The 16,563-nt window shown below is 46.7% G+C and overlaps 1 protein-coding gene across 4 annotated transcripts in view; it reads left to right on the forward strand.

Annotated features, from left to right (window-relative positions):
* The window catches only part of ANLN (anillin actin binding protein), a 321,192-nt gene that overhangs the window by 113,711 nt on the left and 190,918 nt on the right, over positions 1–16,563 (forward strand). For all 4 annotated transcript variants that reach the window (XM_033930208.1, XM_033930207.1, XM_033930211.1 and 1 more), the window contains exon 9: positions 8,836–9,077. In XM_033930208.1, the coding sequence (XP_033786099.1) occupies positions 8,836–9,077 (242 nt within the window). The remainder of the gene's footprint in view (positions 1–8,835; positions 9,078–16,563) is intronic.

The raw sequence follows: 16,563 nt of genomic DNA on the forward strand, positions 1-16,563 counted from the left end.
CCAGCAGAAGGCAGCGCTGACGCTCCTGCTTTAGAGGGCGAGTGGGGAGGGAGAGTCAATGAATCGGGAGGCCAATTTTTTGGTGGGGTAAATCGATTTGAATTGATTCACCCAAAGTGAATCGGTGAATCAATTTGAATCGTGAATCGGGCAGCACTAACGCTGAGGCCCAGCCAGGTGTACACCTGACGTAATTTTAGTCACTCATATCCCTCTGTGCATCTAGTTTGCTTTTAAATCCTAGAACGGTGGATTCCGCAATAACCTCCTCTGGGAGAGCATTCCAGGTGTCCACCACTTGTTGCGTGAAGCAGAACTTCCTGATATTTGTCCTGGACTTGTCCCCACCTTAGCTTCAGTGCATGTCCTCTTGTCCGTGTCGCATTGGACATTGTAAATAATTTTTTTTCCTGCTCTATTGTCGATTCCATTCAGTATTTTGAAAGTCTCGATCATTTCCTCTCGCAGTCTCCTTTTCTCAAGGGAGAACAATCCCAGTCTCTTAAGTTGTTCCTTATAATCCAAGTTCTCCATACCTTTTATTAGCTTTGTTGCTCAACTCTGCACCCTTTCCAGCAGTTTTATATCCTTCTTTAGGTTGGGAGATCAATGTTGGACACAGTATTTCAAGTGTGATCTGACCATTGCCCTATAAAGCGGCATTATAACTTTCTCCGATCTACTCGTGATTCCTTTCTTTATCATGCCTAACATTCTATTTGCTTTCTTTGCCGCTGCCGCGCATTGTACTGACGGTTTCAGGGTCTTATCTATCAGTACACCAGGACTTTTTCTTGTTCGCTTTTACCCAGAGTTGCACCTGACATTCTATACTCGTGTTCCTTGTTCTTTCTGCCTAAATGCATTACTTTGCACTTTTCCACATTAAACTTCATCTGCAATTTCTCTGCCCATTTCTCTAACTGACACAAGTCACTCTGGAGTTCCTCGCTATCCTTCTGCGATCTTATTGCCCGGCATAGCTTTGTGTCGTCTGCAAACTTGATGATCTTACTGGATGTTCCTTCATCTAGGTCAGTGTTCTTCAACCTTTTTACACCTATGGACCGGCGGAAATAAAATAATTATTTTGTGGACCGGCAAACTAATAAGACTGAAATTTTTAAAAATCCCATTGCCGCCCCATCACCGCGAGCTCGGTCCCATTAACCATCTGATCCCATCCGCACAAGCCTCAAATAGTTATGATTTTATATTGAACATGTTTCTTTTTATACTTTAATAAAATAATATTCTGTACAATTGTCATTTTATAAATATAAATAATACAGGGCAAGGATCAACAAAACCCCCGTCTCCCCTCCCCTTCACATATATCCCCTCTACTATCAAGAAAACTGAATAAGCCAAATTATTACAGAATACTACACAAATATCATGCTAACAGAATACCACAGTCACACATGGCAGGAATGGTGTTAGGGGAGTGGAACTAGGGCAACTGCCTCCTGGTCAGAGAGAGCCCTAAGCCAGCTGGAAGCTAAAGACGCACTGCCTGGGCTTTGCACTCCCCAGTTATGTCTAACATCAGCTCTAGCAGGATACATATTTTAAATCTGATATATTCTAATCACAAGATAGAAATAAAATTATTTTTTTCTACCTTTTGTCGTCTCTGGTTTCTGCTTTCATCTTCTTTTCACTTTCAATCCAGCGTCTGCCCTCTGTCTCTTCAATACAGCATCTGCCTCTTCCATCCACTGTCTGCCCTCTACCCCTCCCCCTTCCATATGGTATCTGTGTTCTTTCTATGTCCCTCTCTCCTACACCAGATCTAGCATCTTTGTCCCTCTTTCCTTATTTTTCATTTGATCCCCCTTCCCAGCATCAATCTCTTTCTACTTTGTCATTCCTCTCTCTCCCCTTTCCCTCATCTGATCTCTCCATTCCATCCTGACTCCTTCCCCTCCTCTAATCTCCCTGCCAGCTGTTTCCTTCCAATGTTCCTCCTCCCCTGTCCAGCAATACCTTCTCCCTTTCTTCCTCCCCTTATCCAACAGTAATTCTCATCCCTTCCCCTTCTCCCCTGTCAGCAGTAGCCCCTTCCCCTCCCTTGTCCAGGAGTACCCCTTCTCCCTTTGCTCCTATCCAACAGTAATTCTCATCCATTCCCCTTCTCCCCTGTCAGCAGTAGCCCCTTCCCCTCTCTTGTCCAGGAGTACCCCTTCTCCCTTTCCTCCTCCTCTTATCCAACAGTAATTCTCGTCCCTTCCCTTTCCCTTCTCCCCTGTCAGTAGTAGCCCTTTCCCCTCCCTTGTCCAGGAGCACCCCTTCTCCCTTTCCTCCTCCTCTTATCCAACAGTAACTCTCGTCCCTTCCCTTTCCCTTCTCCCCTGTCAGCAGTAGCCCTTTCCCCTCCCTTATCCAGGAGCACCCTTCTCCCTTTCCTCCTCCTCTTATCCAACAGTAACTCTCATCCCTTCCCTTTCCCTTCTCCCCTGTCAGCAGTAGCCCTTTCCCCTCCCTTGTCCAGGAGCACCCCTTCTCCCTTTCCTCCTCCTCTTATCCAACAGTAACTCTCGTCCCTTCCCTTTCCCTTCTCCCCTATCAGCAGTAGCCCTTTCCCCTCCCTTGTCCAGGAGCACCCCTTCTCCCTTTCCTCCTCCTCTTATCCAACAGTAACTCTCATCCCTTCCCTTTCCCTTCTCCCCTGTCAGCAGTAGCCCTTTCCCTTCCCTTGTCCAGGAGCACCCCTACTCCCTTCCCTCCTTCCCTCTCCAGCAAATGTTTCCTCTATGTAGGCTAGCGGCAGCTCTGTGTGCTTTTAACTTCGGCACACAGCTGCCCCTAAGCAGTATTTTAGCTGCGGTTTCATGAGGCAGCCTCGGGGCCTTTGGTAGGCCGGCCCGCTTTGATGATGCGATATGGGCCGGCCTATCAAAGGCCCCGAGGCTGCCTCATGAAACCGCGCTAAAATACTGCCTAGGGGCAGCTGTGTGCTGAAGTTAAAAGCACACAAAGCTGCCCCTGCTTGTCTGGGGGTTCGGAGACATACGCGGCAAGAGTAGGAAGTGGAAGGCAGGAGTGTCGGCATAGCGACGGCAACAGAAGTTGCATGTCAGCTGACGCCGGCACTTTTTGCTGTGGCTGGGGACCCGAATCCTTCGCTGACCGGCAACATTTTTTTGCGGACCGCCACCGGTCCGCGGACAGGCGGTTGAAGAACTGTGATCTAGGTCATTGATGAAAATATTAAATAAGATGGGCCCAAGTACCGAGCCCTGGGGCACACCGCTAGTCACTTTCTCCCAGTCTGAAAACTTCCCATTTATGCCCACTCTCTGCTTTCTGTTCTCCAGCCATTTGCCTATCCATCTTAGTATATCTCCCTCTATTCCATGACTTTGTAGTTTCCTGAGAAGTCTTTCATGTGGAACCATGTTGAACTCTTTCTGGAAGTCCAAGTATATTATGTCCACCGGTTCTCCACTATCAATTTGTTTGTTCACGGTCTCAAAAAATTGAAGTAAATTCGTCAAACATGATTTCCCTTTCCTGAAGCCATGTTGACTGGCTCTCATCACGTGTGTATCCAAGTGCCGGACTATGCTATCTTTAATCAGTGCTTCAACCATCTTTCCAGGGCAGACATAAGATTCGCAGGTCTGTAGTTGCCCGATTCGCCTCTTGATCCTTTTTTGAAAGTTGTCGTGATGTTCGCTATCTTCCAATCGTCCGGTATCTGTCCAGTTCTAATTTATAGGTTGGCAAATTTTTGCAAAAGCTGTCCGATTTCAACCTTCAGTTCTGTTAAGACTCTCGGGTGAATTCCATCAGGTCCAGGGGATTTGTCGCTTTTAAGATTGTCGATCTTGGTAGTATATCTGGTCCAAGTCCACTTCTACTGTGTTGAGGCTGTCCTCTATTACTCCTTTGAACACTTTCACTGTTTCTGGTATTGTTGCGGCGCAACAGACAGACGCAAAGAAGGAATTTAGTCTGTCTGCAATTTGTTTGTCGTCCTTGATGTACCCTTTGCTTCCCTGGTCATCAAGCGGTCCCACTGACTCTTTTGCAGGTTTTTTTTCCTTTTACGTATCTAAATAAGGGCTTGAAATTTTTGGCCTCTTACGCTATTTTCTCCTCATAGCCCTTTTTGGCATCCCTCACCACCTTGTGACATTTCTGATCATCTTTGTGCTAAAAGAAAGTAAACTAGCAGGTAAGAACCTAATTTCTCCTTGGGATTTGCACAAATGCTTGTTAATCTTGTTGGCTGTACTCAAGTATAAATTTACTTCTCCCTGATGCAGAAAAAATAATTGGAACTCTTCCACACAGTCCTTTTACTGCTTTTCCTCATGTTGCTTTTTCTCCCTGTTCTCCTTTAAACATTACTACAGTGGTACCTTGGATTATGAGCATAATCTGTTCCAGGAGCATGCTCGTAATCCAAAATGCTCAATTATCAAAGCAAGTTTCCCATAGAAAATAATGGAAACTCGCTTTGATACGTTCCCACCACCCCCGATAACCGGCATCGCTCCCCCCCCCCCCCCGCTCGCAAAGACCCCCTCGCTCCAACCGGCACCCCCCCCCGTTAACCAGCCCCCCCCCCCGACTTAAACTTACCCCCCCCCCCCGGTCTAGCGCAGGCACATATCGTGTGCCTAGAAGATCTTCCGGCTTCTGCCTGCCTTGAGCATGCTCAACGACTTCTAATTCTCCCTCTTGCCGAGAATCATGGCGAGAGGGAGAATTAGAAGTCCTTGAGCATGCACAGATGCATGCTCCAGGCAGGCAGAAGCCATAAGATCTTCTAGGCACACGATCTGTGCCTTCGCTAGACCGGGGGGGGGGGGGGGGGGGGAAAGCCGGGGGGAGCGAAGCCGGTTATCGGGGGGGGGGGGGGGGGTTGCTCACAAATCGAGTAAACACTCTGTTTGCAAGTCAAAAGTTTGCTGAGTGTTTTGCTCGTCTTGCAAAACACTCGCAAACCGAGGTTTGACTGTAATTTTATCTTCTGTTATGTCCCTTTCAGATTATATAAGCTAAATGTTCAATCACAATCTGCGAGCTGCAGAAATCCAACATTTTTCTGAACAAAAACATATTCAGTTTCAATTTCTGCAAGCAATCCGTGCAGCAGTCTTTTGCAGTTTTTCTGCTTATTTTCTTATTTTTTTCTGCTTAAAGTTTGTTTCTTAGGTGGTTTCAGTGCATTGAGACCTTTTCTAGTGGTCCACTGTCGGAGGAAAGGATGCAGTCCCACAGAGCCAGACTGCTGCTTCATGGAGAAACTCTGGTGATCTGTGGAGCCAGCCTTCTATGTGCCACCCTTATAACATAAGAACATAAGCAGTGCCTCCGCCGTGTCAGACCATAGGTCCATCCTGCCCGGCAGTCCGCTCCCGCGGCGGCCCAAACAGGTCACGACCTGTCTGAATCACCAGAAGGGGCTCCCTTGCCACCTTGGTTTCTCATTGAAGTCCTATCTTCCCATCGAAGTCCTAACCCTCCGGTCTTGCACATGCACGACCTGGTTGGGTTTCTATACTTATTACCTGGTTAGCTTTCTATACTTGTGTTACATCCCAGCTCCTCCCTCAGTATACCACGATCCCTTTATCCCTCAGGAATCCGTCCAATCCCTGTTTGAATCCCTGTACCGTACTCTGCCTGATCACTTCCTCCGGTAGCGCATTCCAAGTGTCCACGACCCTTTGGGTGAAAAAAAACTTCCTTGCATTTATTTTGAACCTATCTCCCTTCAGTTTCTCCGAATGCCCCCTCGTACTTGTTGTCCCCTTCAGTCTGAAGAATCTGTCCCTATCCACCCTCTCTACCCTCTCTATGCCTCTCATGATCTTGAAGGTCTCTATCATATCTCCCCTGAGCCTCCTTTTTTCCAGAGAGAAGAGCCCCAGCCTATCCAACCTCTCGGCGTATGGGCAGTGTTCCAGCCCTTTTACCAGTTTCGTTGCTCTCCTTTGGACTCTCTCAAGTACCGCCATGTCCTTCTTGAGGTGCGGCGACCAATACTGAACGCAGTATTCCAGATGTGGACGCACCATCGCTCGATACAATGGCATGATGACTTCCCGCGTCCTGGTTGTTATGCCCCTCTTTATGATGCCCAGTATCCTGTTGGCTTTTTTCGAGGCTGCTGCACACTGTGCAGATGGCTTCAGTGATGCATCCACCAGCACACCCAAGTCTCTCTCAAGTCTGCTGTCTCCCAACAATGCCCCCCCCCCCCCAATTTGTAGTTGAACAACGGGTTCTTTTTCCCTATATGCATAACCTTGCATTTTTCCACGTTAAAGTGCATTTGCCATTTGTTTGCCCAGTCTTCCAGCTTGTCCAGGTCCCTTTGCAGGTCCTCACACTCCTTCCTGGACCTAACTCTGCCGCACAGTTTGGTATCGTCTGCAAATTTTATAACCTCGCACTTTGCCTCCTTTTCCAGGTCATTGATAAATATGTTGAAGAGCAACGGACCCAGCACCGATCCCTGTGGCACACCGCTTGTGACTTCCCACCAGTCAGAATATTGGCCCTTCACTCCGACCTTCTGCAGTCTACCCGACAACCAGTGCTTGATCCATCTGTGCACATCCCCTCCCACCCCGTGGTTCCACAGCTTCCTAAGCAGCCTTTCATGTGGCACCTTGTCAAAAGCCTTTTGAAAATCGAGGTAAATGATGTCTATGGGTTCCCCATTGTCCACCCGACTGCTTATTCCCTCAAAGAAGTACAGAAGGTTCGTTAGGCATGACCTTCCCTTACAGAATCCGTGCTAGCTTGTTCTCAGTATGCCATTCCTCTCGATGTGCTCGCAAATGCCATCCTTGATCATAGCTTCCACCATCTTCCCTATAATTGAAGTCAGGCTCACCGGCCTGTAGTTCCCGGGGTCACCCCTCGATCCCTTCTTGAAGATAGGTGTGACATTCGCCAATTTCCAGTCCTCTGGTACCTCACCAGTTTTCAAGGATAGGCTGCAAACATGCTGGATTGTGCCCGCTATTTCTTGTCTTAGTTCCTTCAGAACCCTTGGGTGGATCGCGTCCGGGCCCAGTGATTTACCGCATTTTAACCTGTCTATCTGTTTGAGGACATCCTCCTTACTTACCTCTATGTGCTCCAATTTTTCGGCCTGTTCCCCACTCATGAGCTCCTCTGAGTCCGGTATATTAGATGTGTCTTCGCTCGTGAAAACCGACGAGAAGAACGTGTTCAACCTCTCAGCTACCTCTTTATCCTCCTTAATCACTCCCTTCCTATCCCCATCGTCCAACGGCCCCACCTCCTCTCTTGCTGGTCGCTTCCCCTTTACGTAACTGAAGAATGCCTTGAAGTTTTTCGCCTCCCTGGCCAGCCCCTCTTCGTATTCCCCTTTCGCTTTTCTAACCTCTCGGTGGCATTCCTTTTGGTATTTCCTGTGCGCCTGGTGATTTTCCTCCGTTGGGTCCTTTTTCCATCTCCGGAAGGATACTTTTTTGTCATTTATTGCCCTCTTTACTTCAGTTGACATCCAAACCGGGTCCTTTGATCGCTTGTTCTTGCAGCCTTTCCTGAAACTGGGGACGTACATTCTTTGTGCTTCCTGCAGGGACTCTGGGTTCCTTCCCCTGGGAGTTTGCTTGCCCACTGACCTTTACACAGGTTTTAAGTGCAGGCGGTGTATGTCTAAAGTGAACCCATACGGCTTTTTCTGCCCATGACAATGTGGACGAGGATCCGTGGGGGTGGAGGTCACAGTTGGTGTCTGGTCAACTGGAAGTTCGAAGATTTCAAGTCTGGTCCATTTGGTGTTGTTTCTGAGGTAGAAAATCATTTTTCTCCATTCTAATGCTGTTTAAAGCTGCTGATAGTTTGGCACTGCATAACTGAGTAAACCTCCATTATTTCCTATATAAACTACGGGGGTGGCTTGTAAAATGATTTTAGTTGTTTTTCATAGTTTCTGAGTGTAGAGTTCAGGTCCCCCATCTCCCCAGACTTCAAATTACTATTTTCGAGTTTTATTTTTGCAATTTTTGGCTCGAATTTGCTGGTGGCAGCCATTTTGGATTTTAAACAAAGCAGACCAGTTCAGAAATTGTTTGTGTTGCTGGGGATCTTCCCCTGTACCCCCTTGTCATGGATTTATTCAGGTATGCTACTTGGCTTTGGGATTCAACTGAAATTGAATATGTTTCTATCTCTCAGTCTAATGGGCATGAGCATGTGGTCAGGAAAGTGTTGGATTTCTGCAACTCCTGGATTGCAGGTTGGGATTGAACACCTAATGTATGGAATCCTACAGCATCTAGCAGAAGATTATCGAAGGTAGAAACCTAATCTTCCATTACTTAATGTAAATAAGAAGCAGGAGGTTGGTAGTCTGGGAATTACAAGCGAGCATAATGTTGGGTACCCCAACTACTTTGTCATCCACATGATGAAGCATGTGGAAGGTGGAGGAACTGCAGAGATTTGCTGTGTCCCATTTACTGCCATTCTCTTGACTTTCTAGCTGAAGCAGCAGAAACAGGTGCTGGAGCAGTTTATCTATGAGGAGCTGTGCCTGATACAGATGGTCTCTCTTTGGATCAAAGTGGTGCAAGAATTTTCTAGTAAAGGATTGCTTCTCTTTGAGCTGTACCAACAAGGAAACTTTGAACTTTATAGAATATTTATATAGTGGGAAAGGGTCTTGTTAAGTTGAACTGCTTGATCTTGACTCTAATTTTTTTCAAACCAAATCTACGGGCAGAAACATTTTAATATATTGCAAGTCTAACAAGTGCTGTTTCATAATTTAATCTAAAGAGAACACTACAGAGAAATATCTAATCTCATAATTTTTTTGCATGAACACGTTTTCAGGTGAGACAACACGTGAAATTGAAATGAGTGTGGATTATGATGATGAAGTGAATAGTTCAGCGGTTATCAATGATCTCTTTAGTGAGGTTCTGGATGAGGAAGATGAACATAAAGCAGAGATGAAAGAACTGCGTAAAGAATCAGATATTGAAGTCCAAGATGACAATGAAGAGGCACTTAACATTTCTTCCATGTCTTTGTTAGCTCCTTTATCAGAGACTGTTGGTGTGAAAAGTCCACAGGTGGGTATGATAGCTACAGTCATGCTTTCTTATGCTTGTTTTCCTGGATAGCTGTAAATTATTGTGGTAATTTTAAAAATAAATAGCATGTGATTGGCATAGTTGATTTTCATGCTCTTAATCAAAGGCAGCTTGTGATGCACACATTTGACAAAGCTGAAATGGAAGTAGGGAGAAATTGTACAGATTTCTTTTCTTTTCTCTTCACTTAATGTATGTAATACTTATTCCTCCTGTCTTCTCTGCTTTCCTCTCACTGTTCTTCTGATCCCCCTACATTTATAACCCTAGATAAGTCACCTCTTTCTGATTTGGTTCTGGCTTACAGATTGAGGCCCAGATTCTCAAAATCTTAACTCCATCGCTAAATTGTTTTCCGGCACATCGGATTATCAAAAGGGATTATCTCCCTCTTTAGCGAGAATTCTAGCAGTCTTCGACACTTACATGCAAATGTGCTCTTCAACATTGAAATGAGCCCTCCGTTGGATTCCTAAAAAATGCCGAGCCATTTTTAAAAAAGTGGCGTTGGCTTTTGGCAGCTAAAAAAAAGCGAGTGGTCCAGGGGTGCTGGTCAGTGTTAGAGACTGCTATAAAAGCCATCTACACTGCCCAACCTTATCCAAACACCCCCTCCCCCCCTTGCAGCAGGAGAGATGCCCACTCTCTCCTGCTGCACTAAACCTTCCTGCCACTAACCTGAACCCCCTCCCCCCCCCACAGCAGAAGAGATGTCCACACACTCCCACTGCACTAAAAAACATTCCTGCCACAATCCTGACCCCCCCCCCCCATGCAGAGGGATAGATGCCCACACTCTACTACTGGCAAGTAACACCCCACTGTCCCCTGCACCCCCCTGCCGCCCTCTTACCTCAAAGATGAAGAGCGGGAGGGACCCAGACACACTCCTGCAGGTGCCTGCGTTGTCTAAGGGAAAGCACCGGGAAGGGGCCTGAGGTTGTATAAGGCCTCTCCCATCTAAGATACTTTTAAACAGGTCTATTCCCATATGTAGGCAGCAGTGCTGTTAACCTTTGCTTAACTTTCACGTACTTGCTCTTACTGCTGGCTGTTGTGCGGTTGCTAGCAAGGAACCGAGCAAGCATCTGTTTAGTGTGATCTTGCTCGCACTGAATGTGCTCAATCAGTTTATCCATGCTTGGATGGCTTGGATGATGGTGTGGTGCCAACCTTCCACCGAATTATTAATCTGAGGTAGTCCGTCTACAACGCGAGAGTGCATAATCCAGAGAGAAGTTTGAAAGGTTGGAGCAGCTCGATGATTTCGCCGCCTTCTACCGATATAATTGTCTTCCCAATAGTCATATACTGGCTGCAGTTCATCTGGACTGTTATCATTAAGCTCCTCAAAACAGTCGGCGACGTTTTCTGGAGGAACAAAACTTAATGCCAATAGCATTTTTGTGTACAATCTGATATTTTCGTTGTCACGGTAATTACTGGACAAGCCCTCATGCTGTATTTTTCACCACAAGGATTGTCCAAGATGAGAAGCAGCCAGAAATGGAAGAATTTGGGGAAACTCTACTGGCGGCTTGCAGGCTTTCTCTCTCAAAGTCCATGAGAATACTTAATGGCGACAACGTATTTCTGCTTTCTAGAAGTTTCCTAAATACGCATTTGTAGTCCTCTTCTGTTTTGCTGTTAAAGAGAACGTACACCATGGGCAGTGCACGATTATCTACAAAAGCATGTATTGTAAACATCTGTACAAACAATTCAAGTGCTACATTGAATGCCCCATCCATGAACCAGTGGCGATTTTGCTCAAGAGTATTAAAGTATGTTAGCTTGTGAAACAAAAAAGTGTTTTTCATCATTCTCCAGAATTCCACAACAAAATTTTCCCCACGCGTTGTTACTTTGAGCTGCTCTGGAATTTGGATTTCTTGCACCGATCGCAGATTTCCCATTGATACATTTCCTCGTTTTCTTTTCCCTTGGATAGTTCACTGCTTCGATGTGTATGAAGACAATAATTTAGCCGCTTCTAAACTTGAGGCTGTTGTTGTTCTGAGAATAATCAGTCGGGGCTTTTTAACCGTGTTCACAGCTTGTTGGCGTATGTCTGCTATCATTTTTTCAGCTACTATTTTGGCATTATCAGGTGCATGGATATGCGCTGTTACCTCCATAGATGATCTGTCTGAGAGCCTCTTTCTTCTGCCTACACAAACGCAACACTCGCACCTCCAGGGCGACGATCCATCAGCATTACTTTTGTCACAACGATATTGATATCCTTCGTGAACCTAGTTCTCTTTGCCACGCTGTGATGATATGACTTCCATATCAAATACGTTACCTGAGAGTGCAATGACTGCCCAGGCCAATCTACACTAGATAACCCTATCCTTGCCTCATGGCCCCTTGTTTAGATACTGTCCTCGTTCATAATTTTGGGCTGGATGACATCAACCTTCAGGTTGTATGTGCGCATTTGTTGGGTTACCGAGTTGTGGCTGTGCGTATATGTCGTGCGCACATTTGTCTGAGTGCAACTATCTGCGCACACTTATCATGCACACATTTTGACGGTGAACCCTAAAAACAGAGGAGAAGGAGAGAGATGGTGGACAGTGGGATAGAGAGAGGGAAGGAACAGAAAGGAAGAGAAGTTGGACACAAGGGATGGTGTGGAGGAGGGATTAGAGATACTGGATAGGAGGATAGTTAGGAAGAGAAAGGGAGAGGTGGTGGGGAAGGAGGGAGAGATGCTGGATCAAAGGGTAGTTGAGAAAAGAAGGGATGTACTTTTCCCTTTTTGTTCTACTTTTCTATTTTGATTTGTATTTCACATCCCCTCTTTCCTTGTGTTATGAGTGTGTTAAGTTAAATTTTAATCCCTAATGTTATTATATATAGTTTTGTATTGTATTGTTTCCCATAAAATGTAATTTTAAACTGTTCATAGCTTAGAAATATGATTAAGCGATTAATCAAAAAAACCATTAAACTTGAAACTTGATGGTGGATATGGGGATGATGGGGTCCATCGCTGCAGCTGCGGGAATGGAGACGAAAAAAGGAAAGATGCCAGACCTCTGGGGGAGGGAAGGGAAACTGAAAGGGAGGACAGAGATAGAAGATGGATGATTAGCACAGAGAAAGAAGGAAGAAGGAGACCTTGGCAAGCGAGTTATCAGAAGACAATCAGAGCCTGGGATTAATATGATTTGAATAATGACCAGATAACAAAAGGTAGAGAAAATAATTTTATTTTCTGTTTTGTGATTATAATATGTTAGACTTGAAATGTGTATCCTACCAGAGCTGCTGGTAGACAGCAAGTGTGAACCAGGACCTAAAAGAGAGAGGGAAAGTCGGGGGTTTTTTTTTTTTTTTTTCAAAGTCTTTATTCATTTTTCATCTTACATCAAGTACACATTATTACATTATTTAAATTTGTACACATCACTTGAATTTCTTTCTATTATTATCATAAATACATAAATTTATTCCCTCCCCACCCACTCTTCCCACAAATATTTTAATCATAAATTTTGTATAAATATAACATTCTTATCTAATGATTAAACCTTAAATAGAACTTTATACCATCCCCCTGCCCCATATTATAAATGTACTTTCAATGAAAAACGGTGTCTAATCATTACAATAAGTTGTCAATGGCCCTCAGATCTTTTTAAAATTAATATAATTTCCTTTTTGTATAGCAATTGTTCTTTCCATTTTGTAAATATGGCACAATGAGTTCCACCAGAAAGTATAGTTAAGTCTATTATAATTTTTCCAATTCCTGGTGATATGTTTATTATTGCTTGATGAAATTTGACAATTTATTCTCATTGATGTACCGAATAGAATTGTATCATATGATAATGCTACATGGTTCTCTAATAAGCAATTAATTTGAGACCAAATTGATTTCCAAAAGGCCATAATACAGAGTCCCTGCTTCCAGATTACAGTGCCAGCATCTATTAGACTTAGAGCTATCCAACTTTTGTAATCGAACTGGGATCCAAAATGCTCTATGTAACAAAAAGAACCAAGTTTGTCTCATAGATGCAGATACTGTACATCTCATTCTCCAAGACCAAATTCGTGGCCATTGAGGTGCAGAAATTTGATGCTTAATTTCAATGCTCCAAATGTCTCTAAGACCAGTCTTTGGTTTTTTATTCATATATCCAGATATCAATTTATACCACTGTGCGGCCTGGTGACCCAAGAAGTCCGCCTGAAAGCATAAGAACTCCAAACTATACTGATTATTGAGATATTTCCATTCAGGGAACCCCTCCTGAATAGCCTGCTTATCCCAGGACAAGCAGGCAGGTATTCTCACTAGTGGGTGATGTCATCCAACGGAGCCCCGATGCGGACGTCTCACAAGCATACTTGTTTGTAGAAACATTAGAAGTTTCCAGTCGCACGCACCGCGCATGCGCGAGTGCCTTCCCGCCCGATGTACCGGGCGTATCTCCTCAGTTCTTACTTTTCCGCGGAGCTGAGAAGTCCGTCTTCGACTCTCTGCGCGAAGTTCCTTCACTTGTGCCTTCTAGATCCGCGGTTTTGGGTTCTTTTACTCATAATTGTTGATTTTTCATCATGTTTTATTGTTTTACAAAAAAAAAAAAAAAAATTTCTTCCATCGGTTCGACCGGGGCAGGCCTCGTGACCATGGTCCCGCAGCTTTGATCTTGCGGTGGAGCTTTTTTGGCCTATGTCCCGGCCTATCACCGGTTTTAAAAAGTTGTGTCAAGTGCCAGTGCTCGATTTCGCTGATGGACCCTCTTCGACGCTGTCTTCAGTGTCTCGGGCCTCAATACCTTCCAAAATTGTGCCGGCTTTGCTCCACACTTGCTGCACGTGTTTTCAGCGTCGCTGCTTCTTGTGGCAGTTGCTGTTCAGCATGGAGGTGTTGACGGAGCAGTCCTCATCGAAGAGCGCCTCGCCTTTGACTTCCGCCTCGACTCTTCCGGCTTCCACCTCTGCTGCCTCGAGTCTCCACAAGCCTGCTTCGTTCCTGCCGGCTTCGACTTCGGTGCCTGCTGCGGTGCCTTCCTCTGTCTCTTCAGGTCAGGTAGCACAGCAGTCCATTCCCCCTGTGGTGCTCAAGGTGCCCAAGGCTTCTAAGTCCAAACACCTCGGCGCCAGGGGCCGCGAAGTCCGTGCAGGAGGTCCCATTGCGGATGGGATCCCTCCTTGCCGGCTTCGTTCCAGGCCTTGATGGAGAAGCAATTCATCGAGCTCTTCACTACTATAGGGCCGAAGCTTCTCCCACAAATTCAGCCTGGGCACGCGGAGGCCTCCCGCGAGGTCGAGTCGCCTCTGGTGCCTTCTCGATGTACAATCTCACTGCAGGGAGCAGAGTCTTTGCCCATGCCTCCCTTGGAACCGATTCACTCGATGCAAGGAGCAGAGTCTTTGCTAGTGCCTCCGTTGGAACCGTTTCCCTCGATGCAAGGAGCAGATCTTTGCGAGGGCCTCCTCCGGAACCGTTGCCCTCGATGCCGAGCCTCGAGACTTGGCAGGTGCCTCGAGGTGCTTCTATCCAACTACCTCTGCTTCGATCTACCGCTTCCAACCCTATCCACTCGCTGGATGCCTCGACGCCTTGCTCGCCTCGACGGTCGAGGCCTGCTTCCAGACACAGTTCTGGTCATCGTTCGAGGCATTCATCGAGGCATGCCTCGCCTCGTCGCAAGCAGCCTTTCCACGAATTTGCTCCACTGGATTCTTCACTGCCTCCTCTGCCGGAGCTCGAGGACACTGTGGGATCTTTCTCCCTCTGCCGATCCTCTGTCTCGGTGGAGCCCCAGGCCTCGACTTCTTCGAGTCCTTCTCGAGGCCCTGCGCTGGCTGACCAGCTGTCTTTCTCCTCTTTCCTTCGGCAGATGGCTGTTGATCTGGACATTAACCTGGACTCGGGTTCCAAGTTCTCCACGGAGTTTCTGGTGACAATGCATCTCCCTCCACCTCCTGCTGAGTCTCTCAAGCTTCCTCTGCATAAGCTCCTCGACCAGACCTTCATGAGATGTTTTGAGACACCTTACTCCATTCCGGCTGTGCCCGGGAAGTTGGATGCCAGATACCGCATGGTGCACCATAAGGGTTCGATTGTGCCCAGCTTTCTCATCAGTCACTCTTGGTTGAGTCCTCTTTGAAGCGGTCTCACCCCTCCCAGGTCTATGCCACCGTTCCACCTGGCCGGGAGGGCAAGATCATGGACAGATTTGGTAGGCACATCTACCAGAACTCGATGATGGTATCTCGAGTCCTCAATTATAGTTTCATTTTGCCACCTACTTCGAGTTTTTTCTTTCAGTCCTGCAGAAGTTTCCACCCTATGTAGACTCTCAGGCTCGCTTCGAATACCAGGAGGTCCTGGCCTCGTTGTCGCAACTTCGCCTGCAGATGATGCAGTCGTCTTACGACACCTTTGAACTCGCTGCGAGGACTGCTGCTTGTTCAGTGGCCATGCGACGCCTGGCGTGGCTGCGGACCATTGATATGGACCCGAATCTCCAGGACAGGCTTGCCAACGTCCCATGTGCGGGAGCCGACCAAAAAGCTGTCGGACAATTGGAAATCATTCCAGTCCATTCTCCGTCCGAAGCCCAAGCCTGCTCCTGCTCGTCCCTCACGACCGCCTTTGATCTATCAGCGGCGTTATCCACTGAACCAGGCGCCTACCCTCCGTCACTCTGTTATGCGACAGCACCAGCAGAAGCCTCAGCCTTCTGCCATCCCCAAGGCTCCTCAGCCTTTTTGACTGTCTCGTGGAGAGCATAACTTCCACCGTTCTGCCCTCCCCTTTTTTTCCCATAGGGGATTGTCTCCATCATTTTTACCATCGATGGATGACTGTTACCACTGACCTCTGGGTCCTTTCCATCGTAAGGGAGGGATACTCTTCAGTTCCATCAAGTTCCTCCGGAACATCTTCCAAGAGAGTATCCTTCCAACTTACCCAGACCGCCCTTCTTCTTCAAGAAGCTCGGGCTTTGCTCCGGCTTCGAGCCGTCGAGCCGGTCCCTTTGGACCACCAGGACAAGGGTTTTTACTCCAGGTACTTCCTTGTTCCGAAGAAGACGAGCGATCTGCGTCCTCTCTTGGACCTCAGGGTGCTCAACAAGTTTCTGGTCAAAGAGAAGCTTCGCATGTTAACCCTAGCTTCTCTCTATTCCCTCCTCGAGCAGAACGACTGGTTATGCTCTCTGGATCTCCAGGAGGCCTACACTCACATTCCCATCCATCCGGCCTCCTGTCATTACCTCAGATTTCGGGTGGGACATTTTCATCTTCAATATCGAGTGCTTCCTTTCGGCCTGGCTTCGTCACCCGGAGTCTTCACCAAGTGCCTGGTTGTAGTGGCCGCAGCACTCAGAAATCATGGTCTTCAGGTGTTTCCCTACCTCGACGACTGGTTCATCAAGGATTCCACGTCTCAGGGGATCGTCCAGGCGACCCAGAGGACGATCTGGTTCCTGCA

The sequence above is a fragment of the Geotrypetes seraphini genome, chromosome 2, assembly GCF_902459505.1.
Source record: "Geotrypetes seraphini chromosome 2, aGeoSer1.1, whole genome shotgun sequence".
Taxonomy (NCBI): Eukaryota; Metazoa; Chordata; class Amphibia; order Gymnophiona; family Dermophiidae; genus Geotrypetes; species Geotrypetes seraphini.